The 16,781-nt window shown below is 45.0% G+C and overlaps 1 protein-coding gene across 2 annotated transcripts in view; it reads right to left on the reverse strand.

Annotated features, from left to right (window-relative positions):
• LOC126175975 (tubulin polymerization-promoting protein homolog) overlaps positions 1-16,781 on the reverse strand; it is a 457,338-nt gene that overhangs the window by 39,567 nt on the left and 400,990 nt on the right. For both annotated transcript variants that reach the window (XM_049923076.1, XM_049923075.1), the window contains one exon: positions 14,555-14,753. In XM_049923076.1, the coding sequence (XP_049779033.1) occupies positions 14,555-14,753 (199 nt within the window). The remainder of the gene's footprint in view (positions 1-14,554; positions 14,754-16,781) is intronic.

Genomic DNA, 16,781 nt, shown 5'->3' on the forward strand with positions numbered 1-16,781 from the left:
CCATCCTGTAATTCAGTGTGGGACATTTCAAAAAAAGACACAGGTGACATGTACACATTACTCTTCGACAATGTCTAACATTTAATGGCAGTAAAGAAGTTGTGTCCGTTTTTAAGATAGAGCTGTTTAGTGACGTCCATCACATTCGTTCCCCTGTGATTGAGTTAATAGTGGACATTACTAAGCTGGAAATTTAGAAATAGATTTGACCTCATGTGTTCTAAACCTGAGACAGACTGATCACTACCGAACTCATTGTGCAAACCCGCTCAACAAGTGGCTGGTGCCACAGGATTGAATTCTCGGTCTACTGCTTTTCTTGGTGTCCGTCAGTAACCTGCCAGTGAGCTCGGCATACTCGTATAGTCTGTCGGTAAACTGAAGAGCGAGCGAGCGAGTCCCCACTCTGCCTACCCAGCTACTTCACAGGGCGCCTCTACAGGCTGTTTCACAACGTAGTACCGGCCCTGCCGCGGCGCGCGCTTTAAATCTGTGGCGACGTACAGATACGTCCCGGCAGCGTTTATTTTTAGACAAATGCAATAAGACCATAATGATTACAAAAGACGATAGCTTCTTCAGAAACACAACATTATAGAGTAAGTAATATTAACATAAGAACGGAAGTCAGGATTCTGCTACAAACATAGAACAGAATGCCTGTTCATGTGAATGTATGTACCCTCTACTGCTATTCGTAAAACGAACCCCGTATAGTGCAATCAATCAGTAGAATTTAAGGCTTGTTCTTATTCTGTGTTTCTGCTAAAAGCTCGACATTTTCTTTGAAGGGTTGCGTTGAAACTTGACAATTCTTGCAACACGAAGAGTATTTAAAAAGTAAGGAGAAATTTATAATTTCGTGTGTTGTATTAGTCCGATTTGCACTATTTTTTGTCACTGTCTTCGTAAACATGTTTGAAAAGTATCTGTGCAATGTTACGCATATTGGGTATTTATTCTATTCTCAGCTGTCAGAAAGGTTAGATGTGTTTTGGTAGTATCAACGATTTGAAAAATTTTCGTAGTTCATTTGCCCATGGTAGTCCCTGTTGCATATCCCGCTTTATAAATTAACTGTGCGTTGGATAAAAACCCATCTTTTGACTCAATATTGATCACTATAATCCTATTTGCTTCAGCTAACACTGTCGATAATGCTATCAACGGCAGGCCTCCGCCAACATTTTCAATTATATCCGTTCTCTCTATCAGAATCTTTCGTTTACGTATAGATCTTTTCCAGGTAAATCACATTTCAAGCAGTGTCTTATGTAAAACATCTTTCCGCCAAAGAAAATCGATTTTTTGTTTTACGGCGGTAAGTAATGTCCGTAATGTCGGCATTATTTTTTGGTTTGTGTGAAAGTCCTCCATCGTTTGTCGAATGACCGATTTTGTGAAACTACCTATAACGATGAGTCTCCTCCCAAAATTATCAGTTTTCCTTCGTGGCGGTTCCAGTAAACCACGTGGTTTATTTTCGTGTTTCTTCCTTATGCGTCCTATTGTGGCGAGGCTGACGTTTGCGTAAATTGCAGCCATCTGACTGGGACTGGTAATATTAGCCAACAGTTTTTTTATGTGCCGCTTCTTTAACACATGATGTAACATTAGAGACGACTAAACGCTCGTTACTCCCCAAATACCTCCTCTTCTTCATATTCTGCACATTTTCTTGCAATGCAGGGCGATTATCCATCACTTCCAGATACCGAAGTATATCAGTAAGTATACAAAATTAACTGTCTGACACTGGCAACTAAGATCCCACGAACACAACGACGTGTATCACTGCACACAGATCTACAGCGCTAGGCAGGTGCCCCTGTAGGCCAGTGGCAGGGTTCTTCTGGGAAACCGAGCGAGGTGGCGCAGTGGTTAGCACACTGGACTCGCATTCGGGAGGACGACGGTTCAATCCCGCGTCCGGCCATCCTGATTTAGGTTTTCCGTGGTTTCCCTAAATCGCTCCAGGCAAATGCCGGGATGGTTCCTTTGAAAGGGCACGGCCGACTTCCTTCCCCGTCCTTCCCTAATCCGATGAGACCGATGACCTCGCTGTTTGGTATCTTCCCCCAAACAACCCAACCCCCACTCTCTTCTCGGAAAGGCCACTTCCCCCACCAAAAGCGCTACTCGCTCTTGAGTTTACAGACAGAGTAATCTGATGATTTGTGGGCTGACGACAAGATTGTAGACCAAAACTACTAGCATAATAAAGCGATGCACTTGGCAACTATCGGTGTATTTTCATAAAACATATTACAGCTGTGGAGGACCGTGTATCAGAAATATTTTTCTGAAGATCTGTGGAAGCTCCTTCGGTTGACACTATACTGGAGGTGTGTGAAGATCCGCGATACAGGCTACGGTAATGCGGAAGCCTGGAAGAAACGCAACACGTACACGTGCTGGGGAAAAGTGGCAACGGCGAGCCGCCCGGATCTGATTATAAGAGCGGCGATCGATCGAATGGCGCCAGCGCGCTCCAACTGCTGAAGTGGCGTCGCTCGCGACGAGCCTCGAGCGGGTGGAGGAAATGTGTGCGCAGAGGTCGTAGCAGCCAAGTTGCTGGAGAGGTGCGACGCTGATTAAAAGTCCCAGGGAGGGGGCGCGAGCTACAATGTAGGGAGGGTCGCAGGGGTCTGTTCTCGGTCCACTGCTTTTCTCGTTGTCTCTCGAGGACCCGTCACGAAGCGCGGCCGATGATTCACATTTTTCCGGTTTGAATCTCATCATCGTTGGTGACAATGACGTGTCGAAGGCACGCAGTCACAAGATTGTGTGAAAGTTTTAAAGTATTTTAATGATATCGATTATTCACACAGCATACATGATCGATTTCGGAAGACCAACTCATTGTCATCAGTACGTGTACAGAATAAAAGCTTCTTAAGCAAGCACCAGAAAGTATAATATTCCTCGTATTTAACGAGTTATAACAGATTTTTCACGTTATAACTTATTGTTCTCTGGTGCGTTACTTGGTATGCTTTTATTGAGCACAGACACATTCGATGACGGAATGTGTATTCCGAAATCTATCATGTACGTTGTATGACTTTTTTCTATCATCAGTCTTCTGACTGGTTTTATACGACCTGCCGTGAATTCCTCTCCTGTGCCGACCACGTCATCTCAGAGTCACACTTGCACTCTACGTCTTTAATTATTTGCTGGATGTATTCCAATCCCTGTCTGCCCCTACAGTTTTTCCCTCTGAAGCTCCCTCTGATACCGTAGAAGTTATTCCCTGGTGTCTTAGCACGTATCCTACAATCCTGTCCCGTCTTCTTGTCAGTGTTTATAATTCCTTAATTCGCCGATTCTGAGAAGAACCTCCTCTCTTACCTTATCAGTCCATCTAGTTTTCAACATTGTTCTGCAGTATCCCATGTTTTGATTCTCTTCTGTTCTGAATAATCAGTAGTGTTCTGCCTGAGGAAGGCTGTAACCATTCACCGTAATAAAATCAATTTTTCCTATTTTCACGTCACACAGGATTCATCCTGAACGATGTCGAATGCAATATAAGTGATGTAGCAAACAGCGTACTGGACAACATCTGTTATATGTGTGGTGTCTGTTCTTTCGGAGGTGTCCGACACACACATATAATAGTAAAGGAGTTTTGCTATTTGGGGAGCAAAATAACTGATGATGGTCGAAGTAGAGAGGATATAAAATGTAGACTGGCAATGGCAAGGAAAAGTTTCTGAAGAAGAGAAATTTATTAACATCGAGTATAGATTTAAATGTCAGGAAGTTGTTTCTGGAAGTATTTGTATGGAGTGTAGCCATGTATAGAAGTGAAACATGGATGATAAATAGTTTGGACAAGAAGAGAATAGAAGCTTTCGAAATGTGGTGCTACAGAAGAATTCTGAAGATTAGATGGGTAGATCACATAACTAATGAGGAGGTATTGAATAGAATTGGGGAGAAGAGGAGTTTGTGGCACAACTTGACTAGAAGAAGGGACCGGTTGGTAGGACAGGTTCTGAGGCATCAAGGGATCACAAATTTAGCATTGGACGGCAGCGTGGAGGGTAAAAATCGTAGAGGGAGACCAAGAGATGAATACACTAAGCAGATTCAGTAGGATGTAGGTTGCAGTAAGTACTGGGAGATGAAGCTTGCACAGGATATGGTAGCATGGAGAGCTGCATCAAACCAGTCTCAGGACTGAGGACGACAACAACAACAACAACAACAACCTAAGCCCTGACGGCATTTCATCATATCTTCAGTGTGAATGCTCCCTAGGTCCGACCTCTTGAGGGAAAAACGGGAAGTGCCGCGAGCAATGAGGAAAATGGACTGGTATTTTTACTTCTTTGACGGGGTGGGAGGTGGCGCTACCACTGTAGTGTGCGACAAGTTGGGAATTTGAGTCGGACGTGAAGCGTGCTCGGATAGCCGGATTTATTAAGGCGACCACTCGCGTAAACCGGGAAACCCGGATTAGAGTCCCGATCTGGCACAGATTTTCTCTTGTAGCCATTGAATTATTTCAGTAACCTCCAGCGGCCGATGTCTGTATATCTCTTTCAACGTGAGTTGCTTCTTCGTAGCTCAGATACTCGATAACGCTCTGAACTATCACAATCTCAAGGAAACATCACCAATTTGACGTCATATTTTAAGGAGAAAACAGCACATTTGCAAGATATCAGCTCCAGCAATTCATCCAGCGCGAATACTAGGTCCATAATTCCAATAGTACACACTTAAGACTTTGTGAAAGGGCAGTTTTTTAACTTTCGCGCGTGTCAGTTGTGTATCATTCGCTCCGCCCCATTGCGGCCGCCTAATGGCCGAGCACGAAGTACTGTACAGCCGAGTGGCTACCAGAGATCGCTGTATGTTGATGGCGAGTGGAGAGGAAGGGGGGGGGGAGGCCGGGAGGGAGGTGGACACATCCGCCCAGCGAATTTAGAAATCTTCGTCGAGAACACATAGTATCCTACGTGAAAATTAAAAGTAGTAAGAGTGCCTAATATACCAACCTCACACACATCCACGTCTAACATTACGTTAACAACATTCTTGTATTGATATTCTGTAGCTACATATTCGCCTCAAAATCAGAAAGAATTATTATGAAATGAGGTTAACGATTTTCAATTGACAATTTAATCATACCATTCACGTTTAAGAATAGCGCATCACGGCAAAAGCAGATACTTCACGTTAACGGTACCAACTTTATTTATTTATTTTTTATTTATTTATTGTTCCGTATTACCAAATTAAGAAGAAGTCTCCATGGTCACGGAACGAGTCAATACATGAAATTATAACATGATAGTAGAAACAGATAAAATGAAATACAAGAAACGTATTCAGGCGACAATTCGTGAGTTTAAATAAAGAAAATCAACAATGTAACACTGGAATTTGCTTAATTTCTCAGCTCTTCCAGAAGCTCCTCGACAGAATAGAAGGAGTGAGCCACGAGGAAACTCTTCAATTTAGACTTAAAAGCGTTTGGGCTACTGCTAAGATTTTTGAGTTCTTGTAGTAGCTTATTGAAAATGGATGCAGCAGAATAGTGCACTCTTTTCTGCACAAGAGTCAAGGAAGTGCATTCCACATGCAGATTTGATTTCTGCCTAGTATTAATTGAGTGAAAGCTGCTAACTCTTGCGAATAAGCTAATATTGCTAACAACAAACGACATTAAAGAAAATATATACCGTGAGGACAATGTCAGAATTCCATGACTATTGAATAGGGATCGACAAGAGGTTCTCGAACAGCTCGAACAGCCAGTTTATGAGCCAAAAATACCCTTTTTGAATCAGAAGAATTATCCCAAAAAATAATACCATATGGCATAAGCGTATGAAAATATGCGAAGTAGACTACTTTTCGTGTTGAACTATCACTTATTTCAGATACTATTCTAATCATAAATAAAGCAGCATTTAGTTTCTGAACAAGATCCTGAAGCCGGCCGGAGTGGCCGAGCGGTTCTAGGCGCTACAGTCTTGAGCCGCGCGACCGCAACGGTCGCAGGTTCGAATCCTGCCTCGGGCATGGATGTGTGTGATGTCCTTAGGTTAGTTAGGTTTAAGTAGTTCTAAGTTCTAGGGGACTGATGACCTCAGATGTTAAGTCCCATAGTGCTCAGAGCCATTTGAAGCGAAGACCCTGAACATGAGCTTTCCACAACAGCTTACTATCTATCCGAATGCCTAGGAACTTGAACTGTTCCGTCTCGCTTATAATATGCCCATTCTGTCTGATCAAAATATCAGTTCTTGTTGAATTGTGAGTTACAAACTGTAAAAACTGAGTCTTACTGTTATTTAGCATCAAATTATTTTCCACACGCCACGAACTTCTTTCACGAACTACGTTATTTGATAATGTTTCAATATTACACACAAGATCCTTCACTACCAATCCAAAAATAATAACACACAACAGCGATGTTAATAATCAGATGGCGCTGCGCTGCTAATTTAATGACACACGCATTCGTTGCATTCATTAGCACAGCATTTGTGAATCGCAACATAAAAGTGATCAAACCACTGAGATCCGCTGCAAACATATCGGAATTGTAAATGTGCCATGGTCGTACATAACAGAGTGGTCCAGCTGCCCCTACAGCTGTTGTTTTCAAGCAGCCCGCAATGTTACATCCGGCCTTCAAAAACCACGCGCAATATTTTCATATTCTCTCTCTCGTTACGCACAAACCATTAGTCCTATCGTAAAAATAAAGTGACCTTTTCGTAGGAAATTTAAAGTTTGTAAGGAGGCTGTTTAGGTTTTTATGTTGGTAATGCCGAGTAGCGCTCTATATGAAAATCACTGACTGTGCTGTGTGCAGCCTGTGACTGGTTGGCATTGTTGGAATATTCGCTATTGTAGTGTTGGGCAGTTGAATGTGAAAAGCGCGTAGCGTTGCGCAGTTGGAGGTGAGCCGCCAACAGTGGTGGATGTGGGGAGAGAGATGCTAGAGTTTTGAGAGCGGACGATCTGGACGTGCGTCCGTCAGAAAAGGGAAATTTGTAAGACTGGATGTCATGAAGTGATATCCTTTGAACACTATTAAGGTAAATACATTGCTTGTTCTCTATGAAAATCTTTCATTTGCTAACTATGCATATCAGTAGTTAGTGCCTTCAGTAGTTAGAATCTTTTATTTAGCTGGCAGTATGGGCGCTCGCTCTATTGCAATAGTTCGAGTAACGAAGATTTTTGTGAGATAAGTGATTCATGAAAGGTATAGGTTATTGTTAGTCAGGGCCATTCTTTTGTAGGGATTATTGGAAGTCAGATTGCGTTGCGCTACAAAAATATTGTGTGTCAGTTTAGTGATGATCAGAATACGTAAAGAGAGAAACGTCTGAGTGCATTCAGTTTTGCTCAGCTGTTTGAAAATCAAATAACGTAAGAGGTTTACTAGCACAGTCATTTATAATTTTCCAAAGTGGACGTTCCAAGTTGTTAAATTTTGTACAGGGTACGTTTTCGCCAGAGGCCGCGATTTTCGAGTTGTTCATAAAAAACGTTCAAAAGCGACCTTCGAACGCTTTTCCACCCGAAACTCATTCCTCACCAGTTAGGATTTTCAGTATGTTGTTCGTGGAACTCCCTCTGACTATTGTACAAAAATTAATTACGTTCACAGTTTGAGTCAATCTTCACCCTTACAAGCACAGCAGCTTCGTAGTCAAAATCTGACGAATACAACGATGTAATTGTTTATTTTATGCTATTAAAATTCACAGAATTGTTAGGTAAAATTTACACAAAAATTATACAATTTGTAAGCGCTTGAATACGCCAGTGGTGTAATAAGGCCTGTCAATGAAGACCAAAGGAGGTAGAAAATGGGGAACAACTCGTGCAGTCGCAAAATACTGACCGATTGGATCTCGGAGTGTGGGGGCAAGGGTGCATTTTAAGGCTACTTTTGTACATTCTTCTAGAATAACGCGAAAACTATTGGCCACTAGCGAAAACGTGCCCCAATAAAAAATTCAACTACATTAACTTTCCTACGAAAGCATCCTGTTCATTTTTTCTGTTGCACTAATACTGGGCAGCGAGTGAGAGTGTGTCAAAATACCGCACATGTGCTAGGGTTGGCCGGTTAGATGGCGCTGCCATAGGTAAAACGGATATCAATTGCGTTTTTTTAAATAGGAACCCCCATTTTTCAATACATATTCGTGTAGTACGTAAAGAAATATGAATGTTGTAGTTGGAACACTTTATTCGCTTTGTGATAGATGGCGCTGTAATAGTCACAAACATATGGCTCACAATTATAGACGAACAGTTGGTAACACGTAGGTTTTTTAAATTAAAATACAGAACGTAGGTACGTTTGAAAATTTTATTTCAGTTGTTCCAATGTGATACATGTACCTTTGTGAACTTACCATTTCTGAGAACGCATGCTGTTACAGCGTGATTATCTGCAAATACCTCATTAATGCAATAAATGCTGAAAATGATGTCCGTCAACCTCAATGCATTTGGCAATACGTGTAATGACATTCCTCTCAACAGCGAGTAGTTCGCCTTCCGTAATGTTCGCACATGCATTGACAATGCGCTGACGCATGTTGTCGGTGGATCACGATAGCAAATATCCTTCAACTTTACCCACAGAAAGAAATCCGGGGACGTCAGATCCGGTGATCGTGCGGGCCATGCTATGTGCTTCGACGATCAATCCACCTGTCACGAAATATGCTATTCAATACCGCTTCAACCGCACGCGAGCTATGTGCCTGACATCCATCATGTTGGAAGTACGTCGACATTCTGTCATGCAGTGAAACATCTTGTAGTAACATCGGTAGAACATTACGTAGGAAATCAGCATACATTGCACCATTTAGATTGCCATCGATTAAATGGGGGCCAATTATCCTTCCTCCCATAATGCCGCACCATACATCAACCCGCCAAGGTCGCAGCCATCGTGGATTTTCCGTTCCCCAGTAGTGCATATTATGCCGGTTTACGTTACCGCTGTTGGTGAATGACGCTTCGTCGCTAAATAGAACGCAGGCAAAAAATCTGTCATCGTCCCGTAATTTCTCTTGTGCCCAGGGGCAGAACTGTACTGTTCAAAGTCGTCGCCATGCAGTTCCTGGTGTATAGACATATGCTAGGGGTGCAATCGATGTTGATGTAGCATTCTCAACACCGAAGTTTTTGAGACTCCCGATTCTCGCGCAATTTGTCTGCTACTGATGTGCGGATTAGCCGCGACAGCAGCTGAAACACCTACTTGGGCATCATCATTTGTTGCAGGTCTTGGTTGACGTTTCACATATGGCTGAACACTTCCTGTTTCCTTAAATAACGTAACTATCCGGCGAACTGTACGGACACTTGGATGATGTCGTCCAGGACACCGAGCAGCATACATAGCACACGCCCATTGGGCGTTTTGATGACAATAGCCATACATCAACACGATATCGACCTTTTCCGCAATTGGTAAACGGTCCATTTTAACACGGATAATGTATTACGAAGCAAATACTGTTGGCACTGGCGGAATGATACGTGATACCACGTACTTATACGTTTGTGACTATTACAGCGCCATCTATCACAAAGCGAAAAAAGTCTTCCAACTAAAACATTCATATTTCTTTACGTACTACACAAAGATGTAATAAAAAATGGGGATTCCTATTTAAGAAAAGCGCAGTTGATATCCGTTTGACCTATGGCAGCGCCATCTAGCGGCCAACCATAGCGCCATCTGGTTTCCCCCTTCAAGCTAGACGAGTTTCGTTCTTTGTAGTTTTTTCGTTTGACGCTTATTTCGCGAGATATTTGGCCCGGTCACTATCAATGGACCACCCTGTATATAGGGTGACTGAGCTGCCACTACCTATGGGTTTTATGCAACTTGCAGCTACTTCAAGAAGTATGCACGAAGTTTTCACATTCTCTTGCTTTCTAGGCGCAAACTATTATTCCTACACAAAAATTAACGGGATCTTTTTGTGATGTTTATAGTGATTAAATTATGTGCTGGGATACGTTTTCTCTGGAGGCCACGCCCGCAGCTCATGGTTTAATGGTTAGCGTCGCTGTCTCCGGATCACAGGGCCCCGCGTTCGATACCCGGCCGGGTTGGGGATTTTCTCTGCCCGCGGACTGGGTATTTGTGTTGTCCTTATCATTGCACAATCATGATAATCATTCGTGAGAATGGCTACATTGGACTGTGTAAATATTGGGATTTTGTACAGGCGCTGGTGACCACGCAGTTGAGTGCCCCACACACCAAACATCACCATCATAATCATCATCATCATCATCTGGAGGCCACGGGTTTCAAGATACTCAACAGAAACGCGTTTCGATGTCACTGTGGTACGGTTTTCTTTAATAATTCGAAAACTACGACCTGTAGTGAAAACGTATCCCAGCACAAATTTTAATTGTTTTAAATTTCCTACACAAAGGTTCCGTTCATTATTTCTGCAGGACTAAAAATGGTTCAAATGGCTCTGAGCACTGTGGGAGTTGACATCTGAGGTTATCAGTCCCCTGGAACTTAGAACTACTTAAACCTGACTAACCTAAGGACATCACACACATCCATGCCCGATGCATGATTCGAAAATGCGACCGTAGAGGTCGCACGGTTCCAGGCTGAAGCGCCTAGAACCGCTCGGCCACGCCAGCCGGCAAGAAAAGACACCATATCCATATAAGTATAAGGCTCATTTGGCCGGCACAAATGTTTACTGAATGCTTTTAATGCCATGGTTTGTAGTCATTGCGTCGTTCACAACAGCCTTAACTTAATTTCATATTCCATGCTACAAATACACTACTGGCCATTAAAATTGCTACACCAAGAAGAAATGCAGATGATAAACGGGTATTCATTGGACAAATATATTATACTAGAACTGACGAGTGATTACATTTTCACGCAATTTGGGTGCATAGATCCTGAGAAATCAGTACCCAGAACAACCACCTCTGGCCGTAATAACGGCCTTGATACGCCTGGGCATTGAGTCAAACAGAGCTTGGATGGCGTGTACAGGTACAGATGCCCATGCAGCTTCAACACGACACCACAGTTTATCAAGAGAAGTGACTGGCGTATTGTGACGAGCCAGTTGCTCGGCCACCATTGACCAGACGCTTTCAATTGATGAGAGATCTGGAGAATGTGCTGGCCAGGACAGCAGTCGAACATTTTCTGTATCCAGAAAGGCCCGTACAGGACCTGCAACATGCGGACGTGCATTATCCTGGTGACATGTAAGGTTTCACAGGGATCGAATAAAAGGTAGAGCCACGGGTCGTAACACATCTGAAATGTAACGTCCATTGTTCAAAGTGCCGTCAATGCGAACAAGAGGTGACCGAGACGTGTAACCAATGGCAGCCCATACCATCATGCAGGGTGATACGCCAGTACGGCGATGACGAATACACGCTTCCAATGTGCGTACCGCGATGTCGCCAAACACGGATGTGACCATCATGATGCTGTGAACAGGACCTGGTTTCATCCGAAAAAATGACGTTTTGCCATTCGCGCACCCAGGTTCGTCGTTGAGTACACCATCGCAGGCGCAGCTGTCTGTGATGCAGCATCAAGGGTAACCGCAACCATGGTCTCCGAGCTGATAGTCCATGCTGCTGCAAATGTCGTCGAATTGTTGGTGCAGATGGTTGTTGTCTTGCAAACGTCCCCATCTGTTGACTCAGGGATCGAGACGTGGCTGCACGATCCGTTACAGCCATGCGGATAAGATGCCTCTCATCTGGACTGCTAGTGATGCGAGGCCGCTAGGATCCAGTACGGCGTCCCGTATTACCCTCCTGAACCCATATTCTGCTAACAGTCGATGGATCTCGACCAACGCGAGCAGCAATGTCGCGATACGATAAACCGCAATGGCGATAGGCTACAATCTGATCTTTATCAAAGTCGGAAACGCGCATTCCTCCTCATTACACGAGGCATCGCAACAACGTTTCACCAGTCAACGCCGGTCAACTGCTGTTTTTGTATGAGAAATCGGTTGGAAACTTTCGTCATGTCAGCACCTTGTAGGTGTCGCCACCGGCGCCAACCTTGTGTGAATGCTCTGAGAAGCTAATCATTTGCATATCACAGCATCTTCTTCCTGTCGGTTAAATTTCGCGTCTGTAGCACGTCATCTTCGTGGTGTAGCAATTTTAATGGCCAGTAGTGTATGTACCGTATTTGAAGCGAACCGTATGTACAGTGCACATTCGCGAATCCATTTTACTTTTGTGTGAAATTTATCCCATAGCAGCTGATCGGTACGAGACACATGGGCCAATGAGTTGTGAGCACTGGAGAACGAACAATAAAACATTGCCTCCTCCCACATCCTGTATCCCGCAGTGGCCGCGTTACTTACCTATCTGCCCCTGACGTAAGCGGCCAACTTGACTGTACTTATCTCACGGCCGAATCCATCAACGCCAGTTAGAACTAATCATATCTTAGAATATAAATTTCTCGAAAAGTATTTTTGTTCGTTTCAGAGCAGGAAAATTAAACTCTTAAACTCTTAACGTTAGTTGACGTTTTTGGATTGTACTGTTAGTTGTTAGAAACGTACTGTTATAAAACATGGCGGCCCGCACGAGCACAGGATTGGAGCCGCACCCCGCCCGCAGGCCGCGGTTTGACGACAGTTGCAGGGGTCGATCGGCGTTGCTGCTGCGTGTTTTACGTGGTTTTGATGTAATGCTGACGATTTGCGTTTCCAAGCATGTACGAGGGTGAGTAAAATGAAAACCTTAAATTTGTAATAACAAATCGAAATTTCGCGCCGTTATCATGTAAGTTGGTAAGCGTGCTACAAACAGCATGCAGAATGGCCTGTAGGTGGCAGCATAGTGCAGATACACACATACCGTCGCTGTATCAGTATCAAGATGGCCGCCCCACTTGCGACGTGCACCAGGGAAGAACAGCGTTCTGTTATTCGGTTTTTGCGTAGTGAAAGTGTGAAACCTATTGAAAGTCATCGACAAATGAAGGTTCAGTACGGTGATGCATGTTTGTCACAGCAGCAAGTCTACGAATGGAGTAAGAAGTTCGCAAATGGTGTGACTTCAGTGAAAGATGCTCCTCGTCCAGGCCAGGCACAACGAGTTGTGACTGCAAAGAACACTGTAGCAGTTGAAGCCATAGCGAAGGAAAACCGCCGAGTGACACTGAATGACACTGCAGCATGTTTGCAGATTAGTCATGGGTCAGCACACCACATTGTGCATGATGTGCTCCAGTTTCACAAAGTGTCTGCAAGAAGGGTGCCACGGCAGCTGACTCCTGAAATGAGAGAACGAAGTGTTGATGCTTGTGAAGAACTTCTTTGGCGCTTTGAATGAGAAGGTGTTGGCTTCCTTGCAAGAATCGTTAATGGGGACGAAACCTGTGTTCACTTCCACCAACCGGAAACGAAGAGAGCGAGCAAGGAATGGCGCCATTCCTCATCACCAAAACCAAAGAAGTTTCGAACAGAACCATCAGCAGGGATGGTTATGCTGACTCTTTTGGGGCGAAAAAGGCGTTATTTTGGAGCGTTATATGCCTAGAGGGACCACTGTCACCAGTGCATCACACACAGATCTCCTAAAAAATCATCTGCGGCCTGCAATCAAATCGAAGCGACGTGGATTGCTGTGAGCAACATGACAATGCAAGGCCCCACACTGCCCTTACAAGAGTTGCAACAATCACAGACCAGTATTTTGAGTGTCTTCCTCATCCACCATACTCACCAGACTTTGCCCCAAGTGAATTCCATATGTTTGGACCACTCAAAGACGCAATGGGAGAAAAGAAGTTCCGTTCTGGTGAAGAGGTACGCCACGCGGTGCATGAGTGGTTGCGCAGACTACCAAAAGAATTTTTTCCTATAGGAATTTATGCACTTTGTAAGCGCTGGAGTACTTGCATTGAGCGTGGGGGAGATTATGTTGAAAAGTGATACAGCTTTGTACCACTTCTGAACAACAAATAATATTTAAAAAAATATTTAAGGTTTTGATTTGACTCACCCTCGTAGTAGGCCTACACTTCTTGGCAGTTTAATGGGCATGCCGCCTTCATGGGGGTGCTGTACTTTCAATGGCTAGCAGTCTATTAAGCAGTGCAGCAGTAGTTTACTGTTAATGCAGTGACCAGATGAAGTTTCTAAGAGGTGTTTCTATTTTTCTGGGACCGAGCGAGGTGGAGCAGTGGTTAGACACTGGACTCGCATTCGGGAGGACGACGGTTCAAACCCGTCTCCGGCCATCCTGATTCAGGTTTTACGTGATTTCCCTAAATCGCTCCAGGCAAATGTCGGGATGGTTTCTTTCAAAGGGCACGGCCGACTTCCTTCCCCGTCCTTCCCTAATCCGATGACCTCGCTGTCTGGTCTCCTTCCCCGAAACAACCAACCAACCAATTTTTCTGGTGCTGTATTCTGTAGAGAGAGAGAGAGAGAGAGAGAGAGAGAGAGAGAGAGAGTAGGAGCGGGCGGCGCGGCCGACTGTGCGCACTCACTTGAACTTCTTGAAGTAGATGCCGGTGTCGGTGGTGGTGACCTTCCTGCCGTCGACGACGCGCGCCTGCTTCAGCCACTTGTCGCTCTGCGAGAGCGTCAGCGCGCGCCCGTCCGACTTGGGGTCGCCGAAGCGCGAGAAGGCGCGGAACTGCGCCCGGAAGTTGGCCGTCGGCGTGCCGGGCGTCGCAGCCGCCTCTCCTGAGGGCACGCAGCGGACGCACACACAGTTCACTCCAAAGTACGAGTAAACGTTAGCTCAGGTATGATGCAAGGGGTGGAGCGGCGTGCAGACATACTTCAATTTATTCAAATGGTTCAAATGGCTCTGAGCACTATGGGACTTAACATCTGAGGTCATCAGTCCCCTAGAACTTAGACCTACTTAAACCTAACTAACCTAAGGACACCACACACATCCATGCCCGAGGCAGGATTCGAACCTGCGACCGTAGCGGTCGCGCGGTTCCAGACTGAAGCGCCTACAACCGCTCGGCCACACTGTCGGCTTCAATTTATTAATATTTCTTTAATACAGGGTGATTCAAAAAGAATACCACAACTTTAAAAATGTGTATTTAATGAAAGAAACATAATATAACCTTCTGTTGTACATCATTACAAAGAGTATTTAAAAAGGTTTTTTTTCACTCAGAAACATGTTCAGAGATGTTCAATATGGCTCCCTCCAGACACTCGAGCAATATCAACCCGATACTCCAACTCGTTCCACACTCTCTGTAGCATATCAGGCGTAACAGTTTGGATAGCTGCTGTTATTTCTTGTTTCAAATCATCAATGGTGGCTGGGAGAGGTGGCTGAAACACCATATCCTTAACATACCCCCATAAGAAAAAATCGCAGGGGGTAAGATCAGGGCTTCTTGGAGGCCAGTAATGAAGTGCTCTGTCACGGACTGCCTGGCGGCCGATCCATCGCCTCGGGTAGTTGACGTTCAGGTAGTTACGGACAGATAAGTGCCAATGTGGTGCCGCTTCATCCTGCTGAAATATGAATTGTTGTGCTTCTTGTTCGAGCTGAGGGAACAGCCAATTCTCTAACATCTCCAGATACTGTAGTCCAATTACAGTAGCACCTTCAAAGAAAAAGGGACCAAAAACTTTATTGGCTGAAATGGCACAGAAAACGTTCACCTTAGGCGAGTCACGTTCATACTGAGTTGTTTCCAGCGGATTCTCGTCGATTCACTTCTGCCGTACTCAATAACACAAAAAGCTTTCTGTTGAGCGGTCGCCATCTTAGCATCAACTGACGCTGACGCCTAGTCAACAGCGCCTCAAGCGAACAAATGTACAACTAAATGAAACTTTATAGCTCCCTTAATTCGCCGACAGATAGTGCTTAGCTCTGCCTTTTGTCGTTGCAGAGTTTTAAATTCCTAAAGTTGTGGTATTCTTTTTGAATCACCCTGTGTATTCAGAAATTCGCAAATTCCCATTACAAACTTCTAGGACTTATACAGGGAAGTGAGTGCTTAATATTTTGAGCAGGAACCCATGTCGAGAAACGTCATCCAATGACGCTACAGAGCACCAAAGTTATAGGCGTGGAGCCTATATACACTCCTGGAAATGGAAAAAAGAACACATTGACACAGGTGTGTCAGACCCACCATACTTGCTCCGGACACTGCGAGAGGGCTGTACAAGCAATGATCACACGCACGGCACAGCAGACACACCAGGAACCGCGGTGTTGGCCGTCGAATGGCGCTAGCTGCGCAGCATTTGTGCACCGCCGCCGTCAGTGTCAGCCAGTTTGCCGTGGCATACGGAGCTCCATCGCAGTCTTTAACACTGGTAGCATGCCGCGACAGCGTGGACGTGAACCGTATGTGCAGTTGACGGACTTTGAGCGAGGGCGTATAGTGGGCATGCGGGAGGCCGGGTGGACGTACCGCCGAATTGCTCAACATGTGGGGCGTGAGGTCTCCACAGTACATTGATGTTGTCGCCAGTGGTCGGCGGAAGGTGCACGTGCCCGTCGACCTGGGACCGGACCGCAGCGACGCACGGATGCACGCCAAGACCGTAGGATCCTACGCAGTGCCATAGGGGACCGCACCGCCACTTCCCAGCAAATTAGGGACACTGTTGCTCCTGGGGTATCGGCGAGGACCATTCGCAACCGTCTCCATGAAGCTGGGCTACGGTCCCGCACACCGTTAGGCCGTCTTCCGCTCACGCCCCAACATCGTGCAGCCCGCC

The sequence above is a fragment of the Schistocerca cancellata genome, chromosome 3 (assembly GCF_023864275.1).
Source record: "Schistocerca cancellata isolate TAMUIC-IGC-003103 chromosome 3, iqSchCanc2.1, whole genome shotgun sequence".
NCBI classification, from domain to species: domain Eukaryota; kingdom Metazoa; phylum Arthropoda; class Insecta; order Orthoptera; family Acrididae; genus Schistocerca; species Schistocerca cancellata.